The 22,090-nt window shown below is 32.2% G+C and overlaps 1 protein-coding gene across 1 annotated transcript; it reads left to right on the top strand.

Moving 5' to 3' along the window:
• The first annotated feature begins 14,647 nt into the window (after positions 1-14,647).
• On the top strand, positions 14,648-17,127 carry LOC145058001 (laccase-17-like). Its single transcript, XM_079005922.1, has 6 exons — positions 14,648-14,773; positions 14,879-15,030; positions 15,142-15,386; positions 15,537-15,665; positions 15,745-16,695; positions 16,798-17,127. The coding sequence occupies exons 1-6, from the start codon at positions 14,675-14,677 to the stop codon at positions 16,926-16,928; spliced, it is 1,707 nt and encodes a 568-aa protein (XP_078862048.1). The 5' UTR covers positions 14,648-14,674; the 3' UTR covers positions 16,929-17,127.
• The last annotated feature ends 4,963 nt before the right edge of the window (positions 17,128-22,090 follow it).

Below are 22,090 nucleotides of genomic sequence, written 5' to 3'. Positions count from 1 at the left end.
TTTATGCATTTTTTTTTGTCATGCATAAGTAACAAGTATTTCGCTAATAGTCTACGAAATAACTCCTTTCGCAAAGTCATTTGGTGTAATAAAAAAAAAAAAAGGTAAACCACTGTGTTGAACACACCCATTATGTAAGGTAAATCGCAGGGTGTCATTGGCCTTTTTATAAGTTGTTGGAGTTCCAAGAAAATAAACCACACTTTCTTAAAATAAATTATTGGTTTGTACATTGTTTAGTAATTGTGCATATGATATATTAACGACTAGGAAAACTATTTAACATACACAATGTTCAACTTTTCCGCTTTCTGCCCACCTAAACAATCTTAAAGTGGTTCGACAAATTTGATACCACCAACGGTTTTCGGTGCTAAATCGTCGAAATAAGTTAGTCTAATATTAGTTATTGGTTACAATTTAATCCCAAATTAAATTTTGTTTACAAAAATGACAGAATACTGGTTAAAATTTCGGAATAACCCCTCGTGGCCGGTTTCGTATATATAGCCGGTATTCCGGATTTTTTCGTTAATTGATCAAAATTTTTGGGTTTTTTCGTTAATTGATCAATTATCCTTAAACTTATTATGAATTTCACTCATCTGCGTCTCAAACTACTACTCATTTTTGTTTTTCACTTTTTTTTTTATCCACCTCTCCAACTTGTACTCTTTCAAATTATTTAATGTTTTAATCTAACACGAAACAACATACTTATAAGGTTATACTCTAAACAAATCAACTTGAAATGAAAATAAATTGATTGACACGAAAATGAACGTGTTTATACAATAATAAAACAGGTCGATTTAATATCAATTAGGACATAAATGATAATTCATAATATATTTCATGTCAAAATCTTTCGGTATGTCTAATATAACAACCATTTTACCTTTTAAACACATAAAATAAAGTCTAGGATTAAGATATGTAAACTATTTTACATTTTAAACACATAAAACAAAGCCTTTAGGTTAGGATTAAGATATGTAAAACATAAGGATCAAGTTAATTTTAATTATATATACATGCATGCATGCCTTACCGGTGAAAAACGAAAAAGAGTAGTAGTTTGAGATGCGGATGAGTGAAATTCACAGTAAGTTTAAGGATAATTGATCAATTAACGAAAAAACCCCAAAATTTTGTTCAATTAATGAAAAAAGCCGGAATCCTAGCTAAATCCGTGAAACCGGTCACAGAGGGTTATTCTGAAATTTTAGCCAGTATTTTGTTTTTTTTTTATAAATGAAACATAATTTGGGATTAAATTATAAATTGATTCAAAATATTATAATTTTATCGGAGATTTCCTCTGATTACCTGCTATAAAAGCATGTTAGAGGAATTAGAGGAAGACGTTGCAAAAACAGATGCCACTTGCCCATAAAGTTTTAGAAATACTCATTGTGGTTCACACTTCACGGTATCAATGTTTTTTTCTATGATATTACTTATATTTATTGAAAATTTTAAATGTTTTAATTTTTTGGATTTTAAAAAACACATTTCATAGAACCTGTTTAAAATTTTCATTAATGTTTTTAAACAAGCAAATCATAATCAATTATCGTGGAAAAATTCCCCAAAATCAATATTATATTTACGTACAAATAACATCATGTTTTCAAAAAAACAAGTACATGGGATGACTCATAATATCAAAACATAATGCAAGTGACAAGTCGAATACTACACCTCAAGTCTTCACAAATTCAAGTCGTAATAACAAGGGTTTTTATTAATTTTTTTGTCTTCACAAATTCGTAATAACAAGCGTTTTTGTTAAATTTTTTTTTTTTTGAAACAACATCTTTGAATTCACATATGTCTACGACAGGACTTGAACCCTCAAACTCAAGAAGAGAGGATAACACCGAATATGGTTGGGCTAGAAACCCTTCGATAGGGTTTCTTTGTTCATAAACAATATATTTGGTTCATCAGTTTACATTTAACACTTGTAATGATACATTGTAGATGCGCAAAACCATTGGGTCTACTCACTACCCATAACACAAAAGAATTCAACCACCTAAGTGACACATTAACACCACTTTCATACCACTTATCTTGTAAATACCTACCACATCACCAATCATTAATACTATGTAACTCCACATCAACATATAAGCATAACCCAGGGGGGGGGGGGGGTCACATGTTATAACATGTACCTCATATACATAACACACCCTGTTAGATATTTGAAAACGACAAACAAATTAAGTGGAAGCTTACTCACAATATGTTAGCGAACACCCCAGGGTTCGAGCTTCTTTAAAGGGCAAACCCAACCTCCATAGGGATTTCTAGGAAAAATTCCCCACACGTGGCACTGCAAGAGGTAGTTTAATGGAATCGAGCTCCCAACCTCACGTCTCACGTAGGTATAAAATACGGTGCATCAACCCTAGCTAGACATCACTTGCACACCGTGTTAGATGCATACCCATAGCCTAAGATGCAAACACAAATTTCATTGTTCACCAATTTTACTGTTTTAAATCTTTTTCAATAACATTGGGCTACTTTGTATTGTGATGATGTGATCCACTCCCAAAGTTCGTGTTTCTATATGAGGTACCACATGGGTTGCCACCCCAAATCTCATAAGTTACAGTTACATGAGGATATTACACACTTATTATGAATTTACAAATTACAAGGCTCTTTTCTATCTTTCATATTACCATGTATGTAGGTATAGTTTCTTGGGAAATAGACATACTAAGGTAATTAACTTTTCATTTTGTTCACATCTGGATAACTATTTTTTTTGTACACATCTAGGTAACAAACTTTTTGAAAGTGTTCACATATAACCGACTATAGCAGGTTACATCCGGTCATAATGAACATATGTGAACACTTCCAAAAAGTTCGTTATCTAGATGTGTACAAAAAAAGACAGTTACCCAGATGTGAACAAACGACAAGGTAAGAGTAAATTACACGAATGGTCCATGTGGTTTGGGTAATTTGTGCGTTTGGTTCGTAACTTATTTTTTAACTTGGATGATCCCTATTGTTTATTTTCTTGTGCGTTTGGTCCCTATCTTACCTCAAAAAACTATTGTGCCCTTTTTAACTTATTTTTTAATTAATTTTCTTATTTATGTATTTATTTGTTATATATTTAAAAAAAATAGACCCCACATATTTTTATCTCCTCACCCTAAACCTGAAACCACATTTGAGAAATTGAAGTTGGGTCCCACCAATCACCATCCTGTGACATCCCCATTTTCACGGCCAGAAAATACCGATTTTGTTTATGCTTCATAAAAATCAGAGTACTTCTTTTAATAAAAATGTTGCGAAATTTGTTCCCAGTAAAACATGATAAATACGTTATCAAAACATTTCCGAAGAAATGTATTTTTATTCATTTAAAACATTTGGGATGTCTTCGTCAATACAGAAACATAAGCATAAACAGAACTTACATTCATTTACACTAGTGATCTACATCTCTTTTAAATCTCTCAGTACAAAGTATCTTCGTATCGACACCTGTGATACAAATAAGCTGGAGTGGGTCAGGTTGGGAAAACTGGTGAATACATAAAGTTTTCAACCCACAATAATATAATTATTATATTTAAACATCAAACAATCAATTTGATTACCCATCCCCGTTATCTTCTTTAATATTCCTTAAAGAATTATCTTAAGGGTCATCTCCTATATCATATTTACTTCTCATCTTTTTACCTCACATTTCATTATATGCTCGTTCCTAAGGCATGAATACGTAGTTACAATGTCGTCTGATCTCGTAATTCATAGTAAGGGTTAGAGTATCATCACATGAATATACAGTCACGACATCACTTGGACTCGTAATTCAACACCTACAGGTTATAAGTCTGCTGGTGTGTAACGACCGAAAAATACAACCAATTTAAAATTTTCAAAAACAACTTGATTCCATTAAATCTTTACAAAAAGGTTTTCAATACAAAACATTTAAGTATTCCCAGAATCACATTACTACAAAATCATGAGGAGCGGTACGATCACGCCTTCGCCTTGCCACGGTCTCCTGCAGAACCTGAAAAACATAAAACCACAACTGTAAGCCCGAAAGCTTAGTGAGATATCCCCAAAATACCAACCACTTATACCATACACGCATAACATGCCACAACATATCTGATCACAGAACAGCCATGCACTTCGGGTCTACTGTGTGACTGGTCCGCCACACCGGCCTACAGTCCACCTGGTCCACCCTCTGAGTCTAGCCATAAACCTCGAGTCTACAGTGTGATTGGTCCGCCCGCACCGGGCCTTCAATCCACCTGGTCCACTCTCTGAGTCTACAGTATGACTGGTCCGCCCGCACCGGGCCTTCAGTCAGCCTGGTCCACTCTCCGAGCCTCGACACGTCTGGTCCGCCCTCTTGGGGCCTACAGCCTATCCGGACCGCTTGCTGGGCCTTCGGAACAATCGGTCCGCCCTGGGTATTTTGGCCTACATCACAAAGCAGGACCCGCCTCAACCCAACTCCAGTCCAAACAACCATGTGCACATATACATACAATCATATAGCAATTCACAGTCAACAAGCAGATCAAACAGATCACATAACATATCATCATCCTAACCAGGATACCGACCTAACATGTCACTAGCATAGCATCTCCCTATCTCTCAAGATACCGATCTCAATCAGGTCTCTAACATATACCATCCTAGCTCTCAGGATGCAAACATATCAAAGCAGAAACATAACAACAACTACCCAGATCTCAATCCGATAAGGGCCGGCCTTGGTGCCTTAGACCCTGTTGATATAGTGAGGATAACTCACCTCGCGAATGCCGATACTCTAAACTGAAGAAGCAGACTCTCGAATCACCAACTTACCGCAAATCCCGAACTAACCATCATAACAAAATAAACATTAGGCCAAGCATACATCCACTTATCGGGCCAAGGTTAAAGTCCAAATCTTATACAAAGTCCAATATTGGCCCAATTTACCAAATTGGGCCCACCTCACCAAATGGGCCTAGATCCAATGTCCATAACAATAATTGGGCCCAAAATACTCTATCCATAAATTCCCAGACTTGGCCCAATAACCAACTGCCCACAAACGGCCCAAACTCAAAGGCCCAAAAGAAAGTCCAACAGGGGGAGTATGCTGGGCGTACCATCCTAGGTACGCGGGGCGTACAACATTGACTCGCAAAGGGAATCGGGGCACTGGCCCGCTACGCGGGGCGTAACTACGCTACTCATTAAGTCATGACAACTCCTTAATGGCTTAAGCTCTTAAGCCCAAACTTCAGATCCATAGGCCAAATATGATTAGAATTCATAAAGTCTCAGACTTTATCACTTGGGATGTCCTTAAGCTCTTAATCCAAGGTCTTAATCCATTAAGACCTATATATCTCACACATGGAACAACTACAGCCCTTGGGACCTCATTTTTCTCACTCAAGACCTCCCCAAAGGTCTGAAAGGACAGATAATCTTGACTAAACCGAAACATGCAACAAGGCGAGGACTTTTGGGACAAGAATGGGGACAAAGCTTCAAAATACATAGATCTATACAATATGAAGGTCAAGCAAGAAGCTTTATACCTCAAACAAGCTCCAAAGGATGGTATCTCTTCAGATCTACCAGCTCCAATCGTTCCTCTTCTTCCTTGACAACTTCTCTTTTCTCCTTCAAGCCTTTCTTTTGCCAAAATAAGCTTTCCAAGGTCAAACACACCCAAATAATGGAGGGAATACGAGATCTAGGGTTTTCTGAGGTTAAGGATGAGCATAAGGAGGCTAAGGGGTGAAACAACATGTTCCTTATATAGTGGATGACCCTAAATTAGGGTTTGGAGTTTCTGAGAGTACGCTGGGCGTACCTCTAGTACGCTGGGCGTACTCACCCGGCCATCCCGCATACATCACATCATTACGCTGGGCGTACATCCAGCTTACGTTGGGCGTACCCAGCCAGACTTCAAAACACATGCATGCCATGCATGCATGGGACCCTTTTTCCACTTATACCACAACGAGCTATAAACAATGATCAACTTCAAAACACCACAACTCCACCAATCTAAACCCGCTCCCAAATAACTTTACATTCATACGGGGTGACGAGAAGCCCAAAGCTTCTAACACATACGCCAGCCCGAAACCTTCTCGGATGAAATTCATTTCTCGCAAAAGGACCAGAATTAACCTTCCTTTTAAATCCCAGGGACTCATAATTACACACTCAAAGAACGGGGTGTTACATGGTGTTTCCACGGGTTGTCTAGAATAGTTTGTGGTCGCCATCTATACTCTAGTAGATGACTACATCTCCAAATTGTCGGACAAGGTTATAGTATCTTTCATCCTACATCACCAATTCATCATCACCTATCCATCACCTAATTATCATCACCTATCTCTCATCATTTTATTTCATCACACACCAACTATTTCATCTACCCATGTTTCATCCCAACATATTTGTAGATATAAAATAAATATATATTTAAATCATTTAAAACATGTATAAAATCATTCATCCATCATAGACAACAAGTATTCAGATAATATGCACACATAACACGTAATTTATATAAAATACTTCATATCTATGTGTAAGATGAAGGGACCATGCACTCACTTGAAAAGGTGGTGAATCCGAACTCAGACAGCGTTTCGCTTCTTAAAAATAATTTCCTTCGATGAAACCCAGTATTATTACCACTAGAGTTTAGTCTATTATTCGCCGAGACTAATTAATAGTCTAGCTACTATTACTATTATATAAGCATTAAACATTACTTATATAACCCATAATAATGGCCCAAGTACTTATTATAAATTTCTAATAACGTTACTATAATTAAATAAACGATATATTAAAAATTGCATAGGCGTAGCTCACTTACAACGGGTTTTAAAGAAAACTGGGCTTTGCTTGGAGCAGCGTTCCCGAGCCGAAAAGCTCTTCTTCTCAGAGCCGTCGAGCACTCCGGGGCTTCCGCCTCGTGCTAGGGAGGTTCCCTAGGCTTTTCGGGGGGTTTCGGGGCTAGAGAAAGTAAAGATAAGAAAGAATGAGAAAGGTGTGAAGAAAATGAGGGTAGGAGAGGTTCTATTTATAGGATGAAAATGGCTGAACTTGGTGCCACATGTCACCATCTAGTGGCAAGACTTGGGGAAAAAACAAATGTCAAAATTGTGTCACATCACCCATTTTCGCACAGCACACTTCTGACTTCTAAAATCCGTAACTTTCACATACGACCTCCGTTTTTGATGTTCTTTATATCCACGCGTAGGTAAAAATAAGATCTACAACTTTCATTTTGACTCCGTCGACTAATTCTCGACTGATCTTAAATTTAACAGTACGAGGAGATTATACTGTTAAATGTCCGCGTAAAATTCATAACTTCTACATACAAACTCTGTTTTTGTATGTCTTTTTACCGTTGAGTTCCTATTAATGATATCTTCAATTCTCATTTAGGTCGCGTAGGCCAAAAACCGCTCGATCTAAATTTCGAGTTTTCGGGCTGTGCACTGCTAAGCCAAATCTTAGAAAATTCATAACTTCCTCATAAGAAGTCAGATTTGGGCGTTCTTTTTATGGACGATCTCGGTTTAACGTATACTACAACTTTAGTTTAGATTACTAAGGCCAAAAAGTCCTCCATTGTAAATTCACTATTTACGTCTCCCGGTGTCATGCCGGTTTTGCCGTAAAACTTCGACGGACCATAACTTCTTCGTTATAACTCGGATTTCGGTGTTCTTTATATGTACGGAACCCTTGAGACATATTCTACAACTTGGTTAAGATTATTCTAAATAATCTTTTGTCAAAAAGTCATTTTCGATCCTTATTATCTCTAAATTGACTAGCCCGGATTTACGGGCGTTACACATTCCCATCTCTCATCCTCCTCAACTTCTCTTTACTCTCCATCTTTGGTGACATTGACGTCTTCACTATCCCTCCTCAACGTCTCTTTACTTTCCATATTTAGTCCTACAACTCCGGCAAACCAACACCATAACCCTTACATTGGATTGTGGCGGTGGAAAATTCAATGAAGAGACAGTGGGTTGTGGTGTTGGTTCGTCGGAGTTGAAGGACCAAAAAAAGAAGGGATTGTGAAGACGTTGATGTCACTAAAGATAGAAATGAAATAAATGTTGATGAGGATGAGAGATGAGATGGTGACGGTGGGAAGTGGGAACCCAACTTAAATTTCTCAAATGTGGTTTCAAGTTTAGGGTAATGAGATACATATATGTAGGGTTTATTAATTTTTTTTAAATATATAAAAAATAATTACATAAATAAGAAAATTAATTAAAAATGGCATAATAGTCTTTTGAGATAAAATAGGGACCAAAAAAAAAAAAACAGTAGGGATCATCCAAGTTAAAAAATAAGTTAGAGACCAAACACACAAATTACTCAAACCATAGGGACCATTCGTGTAGTTACTTACTCTTATATTTTCTGTGTGTTCACATCTGGGTAACTATCTTTTTTTTTGTACACATCTAGGTAACGGACTTTTTGAAAGTGTTCACATATGATCATTATGATCCCTGCTACAACCGGTCATAATGGTTATATGTGAATACTTTCAAAAAGTTCATCATCTAGATGTGTACAAAATAAAGATAGTTACTTACATTTAAACAAACCGAAAAGTTAATTACGTTAATAAGTCAATTTCCCTAGTTTTCTTATCATGTTCATGTTCATGTTTAATACATTAAATACTAAGAACATCGCAATAAAAAAAATCCGGCAAACCTTTACGTTCAAATAAGCTACACAAAATCAAATAAGCTATTGATAAAAAAATTGGTATAATAAATTATCACACTTTACTTGTTAATTTACAAGCTCTCCACATAGAACTTCAATCATTTTAATTATATTTTGCTCTTTTATCTTATTAGGTGAAATTTGTAAAACGTAAAAATAAGTTTTGTGAAAAAAATTTATTATAATGAAGATAACTTAAGTGTTTTTTTGTTAAATTTTCTATTATATGTGTTCTAAGACTAAGTTTAACATGCCACAAGTAACTTAGATGTGGCAATCTACATGAATTCTATCCCAACAACAAGTCGTCGTCAAAGATAAACTTTTAATTATTTTTTTTTTTATTTACAAGAAAAACAATTTGGCACAGTTTTCTTTAACTATGTACAGACGGCTTGTTGTCAACATAGGGTTTAACCTCAACAAAAGCCATATGATCGTGTTCATTTGCAACAACGTCGCACCTAGTTTTCTCTTTCGGTCTCTCAACGACGGTCGACGCCTACAACCACTCCCCTTCACCGGCGACCAACATTTATAATTCTTAGTCCTTATTTTCTTTTTTGTTTGTGATTTCTCATATTTTTTACTCCAATTTTGGGTTTTTTTCTGTTGGCCTTCACAACCCTTCACCATTGTCGACCCTTCACCATCGTCGACCTTTACATCCCCTTCAGGTGAGCTCCTTCTGGTTATTCGCAACCTACACCGTCAGAGGTAAGGTTACAGTTTTTTTTCTCTGTTTTTTTATGTAGGTATAATTCTTGGTCCTTTTCTTCTTTGTTTATGGTTGTTCATGTTTTTAACTTTGATTTTGGTTTTTCCCCATTTGGCCTTCACATCCATTCACCACCGACGACCTCTACACCTCCTTCTAGTAAGCTCCTTTCAGTGATTTGACAACCTACACCGCCGGAGGTAAGGTTTCGATTTCTGTTGTTTACTAATTTTGGTTGGAAATCTGTTTTTTTTCTCATGTTTATGCTCATTGTGTTGTATTGTATAACTGTATAAAACTGAAATTGGGTATAATTTGTTTAATTTTGTGTTTGGATGTATTGTATAGTTGTATGAAACTGGAATTGGATGTATAAAATGTAAAGTGCTTAGGTTTATTAGTTTATCTCATTTAGATGTATTACATAAACTTAAGAAATTGAAATTGGAACTGGATGTATTGTATACATGTATGATTGTGCTAGTTGTTTAGGTTTATTAGTTTGAGTGCACATAAGATGAAGTGATAAAGTGCTTAATTGATAAGTTAAAGTGTTTGTATTTAGTTTTATGATAAATGCTTAGTGATAAGTGCTTAATTTGTTTTGTAAGTGAATGCTTAATGAATAGTTGCTATTGGTTTGTGTTAAAATATATAATATTTTGTAATATTCAAACTCACATTTTGCTATTTAATATAAGGTCATATTTATAAGTATATGTGTAAAAGGATATTACAGGTTTACATATGGAATGTTGAAGGGGGGAATGTGTTCAGTTCATAGATTGGTTTGGGTTAACATGCGGATCTTCGGGTTGAAGATGACCCGAATATTTAAGGCTAGACTTAGCCTGTTTGGGTCATTACTTAGTCACTCTATTCAACTTTGTTACACATACTTTCTCTCTCGATTCATATAGCTCTTGTTTAGGGTTTTCTCTGTAATCAGATATGATCTATCTTCTGTTCTTGATCTTCTTTTAGATTAGGTTGAGTGATTCGTTGTTGAGAGTAGTGTAGGTTTTATGTAGTGAGGTTTATGTTGTAAGTTCTTGAAAACCACATGTCCGTTAATCCTGAAATGATATAATAGATGGTGATGTTGGTTAATTGAGTTCTCACTAGTTTTTACAGTTTGTATTATAAAGTGCTTAATAGGTAAGTGTTTAAAATGTTTTTATTTTCATGATAATATGGTTTGAAAGTGCTTAATTTTGTTAATGACTTAATTGTAATCATTATGACGTTAGCTTAATTAGGTAATACGATTGTTTAAAGTACCATGTCATAATTGAAAAAAACAAAAGTAAATTGTTATAATAGAAAAAAAACAAAATAATATTTAAAGTACAATGCTATAAATGAAAAAAAACAAAAATAAGATGTTATAAATACTACAATTATGAAAAAAGTGAAAATAGAGCGCTTTAATAAATAAACTAATAAAAGTATATTGCTATTAAAGAAAACCTAACTATAAAGATTATTATTAGCAATGTACTTTTATTGGGTATGTTTATTAAAACATTATATTTTCATTTCTTTTTCATATTTGTAATAGAAAACAAACTAATAAAAACACGTTGCTATTAAAAGTACAATGTTATAATAGAAAACAAAATTATGATGCTATAATTAACAGAAGTATTATGTTATAATTAACAAATAAAGTATGATGTTATAATTAACAAAATAATGAAAACATGTTGAATCATTGATTTTTAGTTTAAGTCTCTTCTTTATAATCATCAAGAGCCTATAAATACTCGCCCAAAATTTATTTAGAAATTAATTCGGGCTGTCCCCATTTTGGGATTGTTTTTTAAATATTTTATCTCATTTAGGATGTGAATGTGTATTGCGTTATTATTTGTTTAAGAAAAATTTGGTTGTCATTTTCTCTTTGCTCTTCAGGTATATATTTCTTTATATACTTGGGAGCTAAGGGGAAATGTTGTCGAATTTTTCTCAAATAATAATCATGCAATACACATCCACATATGAGATAAGGTATTTAAAAAGTGGGTTTACAATCTTACCCTTGTGAATACTCAATCCATTTCGTCCGATTTTTACTTCTCAATTATATATTTCTTTATATACTTGTGAACACTCTATCAATTATGTCCGATTTTTTACTTCTCGTTGAGTAAACTTTGAACTCTAACTTATGTTTTATAGCCAATATACAATCTAACTTTCAATAAATACGTATATAATATAATTTTTAATAATGAAACCGTAATGAATATTGATAAGAGTTTGATTAGTGAGAACCGAATGTCTCCAAAATTCTTGGAAGGTCTTAAAAACTTTATGGAGATTGTTGAGAAACATGTCAACTCTGAAGGTAAAGTGTGTTGCCTGTGCAAAAGGTGTGTGAATGTGCACCGACAGTTATTGCCTACGGTTTATGCCCACATACATGACCATGAGTTTCTAGAATCGTATACTTGTGTGATCATCTTTATGAGAAACATACTGCTTCAGATTTAGGATACAATTCGACTCTAAGAATAAACACTTTAACAAACAATGAGATGTTTGGTGTAATTGATGATGTTATGGTGGAACAAAATACAATAAAGAAAATACAAATGAGGAGGGAGGAGGTATAGATCCGAAATTTGATGCTTTGTTTAAGGAGCTCAATATCGATTTATACCCCAATTGTGAGATATCTTCCCTAAACTTTCTGTCAAAGTTGTTGCATATTATAGTGATTAATAAGTGGACAAATAGTTCTTTTGACTAACTTGTAAAGTTACTAAGAGTTTCTTTCCCGAAGAGCAAGATTACAGCCTTACACTATAAATGGATAGATAGTTCATTTGATTAACTGATTTTACCTTGGTTGTCGACTTAGGCACCTTGCATATGCAGACGACTTTAGGTGAAGTTGATGAATCAAGTATGGTTGCTAGGAAAAATGTTGATCATACTATAAAAGATGACAATTTCATCAACGATGACGATAAAGGTGGTGATACGTACTCATCAGATAATTATGAAGATATAAATAACGAAAACCATAACATCGATGATAATATTTTACCTGTATATTATTCTAGTGATGATTATGATTGACGGTATGTTACGGTTATTATATATCTTGATTGCTTATAATATTTGTTAAATTTTCTAATATTGCTTATATGTTTTGTTTAAAATATGTTTATTATATATTTTGAATGGTTATAATATTTGTTAAATAGATGTCGGCACATGTCGCGAAGGGACACATAGGAGGTGGTGGGGCCAGACCTCCACACCGGGGCGCACAAATTTTACCACCAAGGAGCACACAGTTTATCATCATGTTGTAAATCTTGTAAGTTACATGAAATTCTTACGTATTGTCAATTCCGATTCATAATATGTTGTCGGCATAGGGTATATTACTGTAGTGATTTCACTTTTTATTTAATTATCGTCACTTTTAAGTATGCAAATATTTTTTTTAGTGTATGCAAGTATGAGGCGTTTTAGATGCTTCAAGAGATAATTAAAAGGAATTAACATACGAAATAAGGGGAATCGAGTAAACTAACCACTTTTTGTGTGTTTTTTTTAAAAATAACTCATTTAAATTAATTTTTGCAAAATTATTTCCTCCGGAATGGGCCGTTCCGGAAACACATTCGGGCTCGTTTTCTTGTGGGATTTTTTGGAATGCCCATTCTGGAGTATCCATATGTGTTTCGGGCCTTAGATTTGAATTTCAAAGTCCAAAATATATTATGAAATCTAGACCTTGACTTCATTTTAGATCTGGTTCCGACTTTCCAATTCTGATCTCCGAAACACGCTTTCGATTCCGATTTTGATATTCGTCACACGATTTCAATTCCGATTATGATCTCTGACACATCATTCCGAATCTTCGATTCTGATTCCGATCTTCGACACACCACTCCGACTCTCTGATTCCCATTCTAATCTCCGACATGCCACTATGATATGGAAGACGATCATTATGACCCGATTGTTTTATGGCTAAGTTCTTTACTCCAACTTAAGATTTCCGTTTATATTTATATCCTCTGGAATGAACTGCCAACGTTTTGGAGTTACAATAGAAGATGTCAGTGCATTAGGATGCACCAAACCTAGTTTAGTTATTTGTATAATGTGATCATTCACCGAAATGTATTGTTTCGGAACAAAACATTGTATTCCGGAATTCGAAGAACACCTCCGAAATGAACTGAAAACGTTATGGAGTTGCAATTGAAGATGCCATTGCATTAGAACCAACCCAAAAGTAATTTAGTTATTTATGTAATGTTAGTATACATCGAAATGTAGTGTTCCGGAACATAAAATTGCATTCCGAAATGGTCCAGAATGAAAGGAACTGTTCCGGAACACGAGCAACAGGTCTGGAACACTAAGAACTATTCTGGAATGTTGGTCAGTTTCGTTCCGAAATCATGTTTTGGGAGGTGGTTAAACATTCCTAATGTAGATGTCGATCCTTTGCTTCTACATTACGTCTTTTGCCACGAAGTTATCACGGACCCCAGAGCAAAGTAGAGGAAATGATTTTTTTTATTTTATTTATTTATTATTTATTTTTTGAGATTGAGGGTTACAAGTTGTCTTTCATAAAGAAAGAATTTTGTCTTGTCATCGGCTTCCAATTTGGTGACTATTTTGCTGCTTCTGGTTCCAACGTTGCCTACTGTTCTCATGTCTCTCCTATGGTCGTACCTTTAAATAATATATCATCAATGCATGATTTATATCTAGTGATGAATACATGTTTTATGTTTTAATAAATATACAAGGACACAAGAGGAGGGGGTATAAGGAATTTTCTTTTAAAAAAAAAAAAAAGAACGTAGTTGGTACAACAACATGCTACAAGATATTTGTCAAATTAAGGGTTGTGTTATATTAAAGATAGGGGACCAAGTCCTTACCGACAAAGGAAAGGTTTTTAAGGAACAGATAGTCAGATACAAACTCTCTCTTTGGTAGCACTCTAAAGTTGCACTTTAACAACAGTAGGTGGTGCAATTAATATTCTTTCTTGAATCTGCTAATAAAATCAACCTTTGGACTTATACCTATATATAGTCACCTTCATAATTGGTTCAAGCAATAGCATCATCATTCACACACACGCACACACAGATGGATGGCTTAGTGGGATTTCTCTTATCCTTGGTAGCGATAACTTCACTGCTTCCAGCTTACGCTGTTGGTGGCACCACCAGGAGCTATGAGTTTAACGTAATTCTCATTGGATGTTGTATTTACAAGATGTTAAAACTTTGTTTTAGTTTAACATATAGCTAGCTTCATATAAAAATTACGTTTATGCATGCATATATGCAGATTAAGCTGCAAAATGTTACACGACTGTGCCACACAAGGAGCATGGTGACAGTGAACGGGAAATTTCCAGGTCCTCGGATCGTTGCTAGGGAGGGTGATCGCTTGCTTATCAAAGTTACAAATCACGTCTCCAATAATATTACAATCCATTGGTATATGATCATGATCAGTTGTAAACTTTGCATTTCCAATTAAACAATTAATAGTAATTAATTTTTTCTTTACCTTGTTCGTGATCTTGTTCTTTATGCATATGCATGCAGGCATGGTATTCGACAGCTACGTAGTGGATGGGCCGATGGGCCATCATATATAACACAATGCCCCATACAAACAGGGCAAAGTTACGTGTACAATTACACTGTTGTTGGACAAAGAGGAACGTTGTTTTGGCATGCACATATATCATGGCTACGAGCAAGTGTTTATGGCCCTCTCATCATTCTTCCAAAGCTTCATGTCCCTTACCCTTTTCTCAAACCCTATAAAGAAGTTCCCATCATCTTTGGTAACTAATTATTAACTATACATGCATATATATATATATATATATATATATATATATATATATATATATATATATATATATACAGTTTCTTTAATTAACCTTCATGCATGTTGTGTCGTGTTTAACTTTGTAGACGTTTTATATGCACAGGGGAGTGGTTTAATACTGATCCGGAGGCAATCATTGCTCAAGCAACACAAACTGGTGGGGGTCCGAATGTTTCTGATGCATATACCTTTAATGGGCTTCCTGGACCTTTCTATAACTGCTCTGCTAAAGGTATTAATTTCTACTTTTCTAGCATCTTTTAATTAAGCGAAGAAATGTATCAGTTACGATTTTTGAAAGTAATTTGCAGATACATTCAAGCTGAAGGTTAAACCCAACAAGACATACCTCCTGCGACTGATCAATGCAGCACTCAATGATGAACTCTTTTTTAGCATAGCAAACCATACCCTGAGAGTCGTTGAAGCTGACGCCATTTATGTAAAACCTTTCGACACTGAAACACTCGTGATAGCCCCTGGTCAAACCACAAACGTCCTCCTTAAGACACAGTCAACGTTCCCTGGTGCCAACTTTCTAATCTCCGCTAGACCATATGTAACAGGTCAAGGAACCTTCGATAATTCCACGGTTGCTGGTATTCTTGAATATGAATCATCCATTCCTATGAAAAACCTCCCACTCTTCAAACCTACATTACCATCTTTAAATGACACTTCTTTCGTGACAAAATTTTCAAATAGACTCCGAAGCTTGGCAAGTGCTCAATTTCCAGCTAACGTCCCCCAGAAGGTTGACAAACATTTATTTTTCACCATAGGACTTGGGACAACCCCCTGTGCGAAAAACAAAACATGTCAAGGACCTAATGGAACTAGGTTCGCAGCATCTATAAATAACGTGTCATTTGTTCAACCAAGTGTTGCCCTTCTCCAGTCTCACTTTTTTGATCAATCAAAGGGTGTTTATAGTCCTTATTTTCCTATCAGCCCGTTGCATTGGTTTAACTATACAGGGACTCCTCCAAACAATACCTTTGTGAGCAATGGCACAAAAGTGATGGTTCTTCCGTTTAATACTAGTGTGGAGTTAGTCATGCAAGATACAAGCATTCTTGGAGTTGAAAGCCACCCTCTTCATCTCCATGGATTCAATTTCTTTGTGGTAGGTCAAGGGTTTGGGAATTACAACCCTAAGAAGGACTCGAAGAACTTCAATCTAGTGGACCCTGTTGAAAGAAACACAGTAGGCGTACCTTCTGGTGGGTGGGTTGCCATACGATTTATTGCAGACAATCCAGGTTGGTTTAATTTCTATGCATGGTAACTTAATTTCTGGTTTTTTGCGATATATACTAGTTGATATATACGTTCTAATATTAATTATTTGTCAATTTGATCAGGGGTATGGTTCATGCATTGCCATTTGGAAGTTCATACCAGTTGGGGTTTGAAGATGGCTTGGCTTGTCTTGGATGGAAAACTTCCGAACCAAAAGCTTTTACCTCCACCAGCCGATCTCCCAAAGTGCTGAAGTTACCTGTTTGACTCCTTTCAGCTTGATTTTTGTCAACAAATCAATTTTAGATTTGTATTTTTCTACATATACACAAATTACTTTTCTACTTCTTGACCTTGAGTTTCTAGCGAGTTGACTAGTAACGGGAAGAAGGCTCATCATTTGTATAACCAGAGTTACGTTCATAAAATTAAAACCATGTTGTTGGGATAAAGTCTTTAACTCCTTACCTATCAATTTTTAGAAATTAATTAATAAACATGAAATAATTGTAGACTCGTGTATATATGTCTTTTTAAAATCTGAAATTTGGACCACATTGTTTGTGGTTAGATGCAAATCAAATTTGAGATAATCCAAAAAATCATTTCCCAATTTTAGGAAAAGCATAGATAAAAGAAAAAAAAACACTAAAACCATTAAGGACAATAAGCGAGCTCGAATGCAATATCTTCTAGGGGTGAGCAAAAATCGAACCGACCACAAAAAATCCAACAAAACCGCAACCGACAAACCGAAACCGATGTAAAAACCAATGGTGCGGATTTAATTTTTGCAAAAACCGAAATTTTGCAGGTCGTTGCACTTTTAACCAAGAAACCGGTCCATCAAACCAAACGGCACAAAAATTATATAAAATAATAAATCACTAACTTATATTTATTTATATTCTATAATATATACATGTTATTTAGAATATTAAGAAATACTAATACATAATATTATATGTGTACTTTGAATGTTAGACATTAAGTTTTAACCATTTAACCATGATTCCATATCATTCGCAAAACTTATTTTCAAACTAGGCGAATGTTTGCGCGTTGCATAGAAGCATCTATATAACTGAAATCTTTACATGTTTTTTTTAAATATAACAATAATGTTATTGTTAAATTTGATATAATAATTCGTATAGTAAGAAGATATAATATATTGATTATTTTGTAGAGTAAATTACACAAATGGTCCCTATGGTTTGGGGTGATTTGCGCGCTTGGTCCCTGACTTATTCTTTTAACTCGGAAGGTCCCTACTATTTGTTTTTGATATGCGCTTTGTCCCTACTGTTTGTTTTTATTACGCGCTTTGTCCTTACTGTTTGTTTTTGTCACGCGTTTGGTCTCTGTCTTACCTACAAAGACTATTATTTAAATAGGGAAAATTGTGAGTTAGGTAAGGTAAGGTGAATGGGTGGGGTTGGGGTGTGTTTATTTAAATAAATTAGAAAATCAAGGGAAAAAATAGTCATTTTAGGTAAGATAGAGACAAAGTGCGTAACAAAAACAAATAGTAGGGACCCTTCGAGTTAAGAAAAATAAGTCAAGGACCGAACATGCAAATTACTCTAAACCATAGGGACCATTCATGTAATTTACTCTATTTTGAATTATATGATAATATATACATCTATTAAAACTGCATAATCTCAATCTTTTGAACGACCTCTACCCGCAGGTTACTCGTAAATAAAATAAAATATGATATATAGTTTAATGTTATTTATAGTTGTAGTTATTATTAATTAATTTTTTTTAAATTTATTTGCTTAACGTTTTAATTTCTATCATTGTAATTATTTAAAATATCAAACAATCATTTTTATTTTAAAAGTAACAATATAATCATTTATATAGAGTTATTTTTAACTATTGTTATTTTAAGTTATTTTAAGCTAATTATTTGAAAACTTTTAATGATTATAAAAATATATTTAGGAAATATTTTAGTTAAATTGATATTACAATTTAGCTTTTGCATTTAACACTACAATTTATCATTTTTAACTATTCATAAAATAGTCTTTGGGTTTTTTTTAAGTGAAATGAAATTTATATTGAAGTTGACCTTGTAATGTTATATTTAAATTAATAATTTAAGTATTTTGTCCAAACTGTTCAAAAGTTGTAGTTTTAAATTGATAATGGTTTACATACAACAACATATTAAATCTAATAAATTAAGTATAATATGTTGAAAGTTAAATATATAACTTTATAATTAGAAGTAAAAATATTATTTTAATATTGAAATTTAGTTTATTTATTATTACACTTTAGGTTTGATACTTATTTAACCTTCTTAACTAACTTATAATCATTATTAGAAAGACACTACAATTTATCACTTTTAACTATTTACAAAATATTCTTTGTTTGTTTAAGTTAAACTAAAATTTATATTTAAGTTGACCCTATAATGTTATATTTAAATTAATAATGGAAGTGTTTTATATAAATTATTCCAAAATTGTATCTTTAAAATGATAATGGTTTACATCTAACAATATATTAAAGTTAATAAATTAAGTATAATATGTTAAAAGTTAAAAAAACATAACTTTATAAGTAGAAGTAAAGATATTATTTTCATATTGAAATTTAGTTTATATATGATTACACCTTAAGTTTGATATTTATTTAACATAACTAACCAAATTATAATTATTATTAGAAATAAATTGAAAAGTCATGGGAGTTTCAAATGAATGTGATGAAAGAAAAAATGAATGAGAGTTTCAAATGAATGTGGTGAAAGGAAAACTGCTAGCTTTATAATTATATTAGGTGAATGCCCGCGCGTTGCGCAGAAACACCTATATAGTTGAAGTCTTTACAAATATATGATTTTTTAAATATAACAATAACGTTGTTATTAAATTTGATATAATAATTTGTATATACCAAATTGATATAATATATTGATTATTTTCAACTATATGATAACATATATATATATATATATATATATATATATATATATATATATATATATATATATATATATATATATATATATTATAATTTCATAATCTCAATCGTTTGAATGACTTCTACGTGCGAGTTACACATGAATAAAATTAAGTATAATATATGATTTGATGTTATATATAGTTGTTTTTATTGTTAATTAATTTTTTAAAATTTATTTGCTTAATGTTTTAACTTCTATCATTATAATATTTAAAACATCAAACATTGTTTTTTTATTTTAAAGCTAACAATATAATCATTTATAAAGAGTTGTTTTTAACTATTGTTATTGTAAGTTATTTTAAGCTACTTATTTGGAAACTTTTAACGATTATAAAAATATATTTAAGAAATATTTTAGTTAAATTGAAATTACAATTTAGTGTTTGCTTTTATCACTACAATTTATCACTTTTAACTATTTACAAAATATTGTTTAGTGTTTTTAAATGGAACTGAAATTTATATTTTAGTTGACATTGTAATGCGCAGAAACACCTATATAGTTGAAGTTTTTACAAATATATATTTTTTAAAATATAACAATAACGTTGTTGTTAAATTTGATATAACAATTCGTATATTAATTTGATATAAAATATTGATTATTTTTAATTATATGATAAGATATAAATCTATTATAACGTCATAATCTCAATCATTTGAATGACTTCTACTCGCGAGTTACACATCAATAAAATTAAATATTATATATGGTTTAATATTATTTATAGTTGTTATTTTTAACTAATTTTTTAAATTTTATTTGTTTAATGTTTTAATTTCTATCATTATAATTATTTAAAACATCAAACATTATTTTTTTGATTTTAAAGGTAACAATATAATCATTGATATAGAGTTATTTTTAACTATTGTTATTATAAGTTATTTTAAGCTACTTATTTGAAAACTTTTAACGATTATATAAATATATTTAGGAAATATTTTAGTTAAACTGATATTACAATTTAGTTTTTTCATTTATCACTATAATTTATCACTGTTAACTATTTATAAAATATTATTTGGTTTTTTTAGTGGAACTGAAATTTATATTTAACTTGACACTGTAATATTATATTTAAATTAACAATTTAAGTATTTTGTCAAAACTGTTCAAAAGTTGTAGCTTTAAACTGATAATGGCTTACATGCAACAACATTTTAAATCTAATAAATTAAGTATAATATGTTAAAATTTAAAGACATAACTTTATAAATAGAAGTAAAGATATTATTTTAAAATTGAAATTTAGTCTATTTATAATTACACTTTAGGTTTGATATTTATTTAACCTTATTAACCAACTTACAATCATTATTAGAAAGGCACTGCAATTTATCACTTTTAATTATTTATAAAATAATCTTTGGGTTGTTTAAGTTAAATAAAATTTATATTTAAGTTGAGCCTATAATGTTATATTTTAATTAATAATTTAAGTATTTTATAAAAATTATTCAAAAATTATACCTTTAAAATGATAATGGTTTACATCCAACAATATATTAAAACTAATAAATTAAGTATAATATGTTAAAAGTTAAAAAACATAATTTTATAAGTAAAATTAAAGATATTTTTTTAATATTGAAATTTAGTTTATATATGAATACACTTTAGATTTGATATTTATTTAACCTAATTACCAAATTATAATTATTATTATTATTATAAGGAAATTGAAAAGTCATGGGAGTTTCAAATGAATGTGGTGAAAGGAAAAAAGAATAGGGGTTTCAAATGCATGAGATTCAAGAAAAAATGTTAGCTTTATAAGTATGTATGATAATGATTTGTTTTTATTTTTGTATTTAAAACCATATATATATATATATATATATATATATATATATATATATATATATATATATATATTCTAATTGACTAATTATAAATTTATAAGAAAGTCAACCAAACTCTAATTTTAATTTTTGCATCAACTGTTTGTATTTAAAGACATTTTAGAAATTTTGTTTTTACATATTTGCTTTGAGCTGAAAATTAACTTTTGCAAATAAACGGTTTCAAAAAAAATAATAGGAAAACCGTACCATACTTGTTTACATGCACATTGTTTTCACCGTTTAAAAAAACACACAAATAAATATAAAAGATCGACACCAAATTTTAGAATTATTGGTTTAAAACCAAAACTACATTGATACAAAACCTAAACCGCATTTAAAAACTGCAAAACTGATCCATTGAAAAAACACACCAAGGAAAATGATTTTATGATCTTTCACTATAGAAGTAACCCGCAAATTTTGTCGCTACTGCCAATATCATAACAATTAAGACACAATAACTTTTTTTTAAATGTCAATATATCCACTAAAAGCAGTATGGTTTGTGACCTCATGTTCCATACAACTTCTAAATCAAAACTAAAATATGTGTCTAATTGAAGAGGTTTT

This window comes from Lactuca serriola, chromosome 6, assembly GCF_051521515.1.
Source record: "Lactuca serriola cultivar US96UC23 chromosome 6, Lser_US96UC23_V15, whole genome shotgun sequence".
Classification (NCBI taxonomy): Eukaryota; Viridiplantae; Streptophyta; class Magnoliopsida; order Asterales; family Asteraceae; genus Lactuca; species Lactuca serriola.
This window is presented reverse-complemented; position numbering and strand designations above follow the sequence as displayed.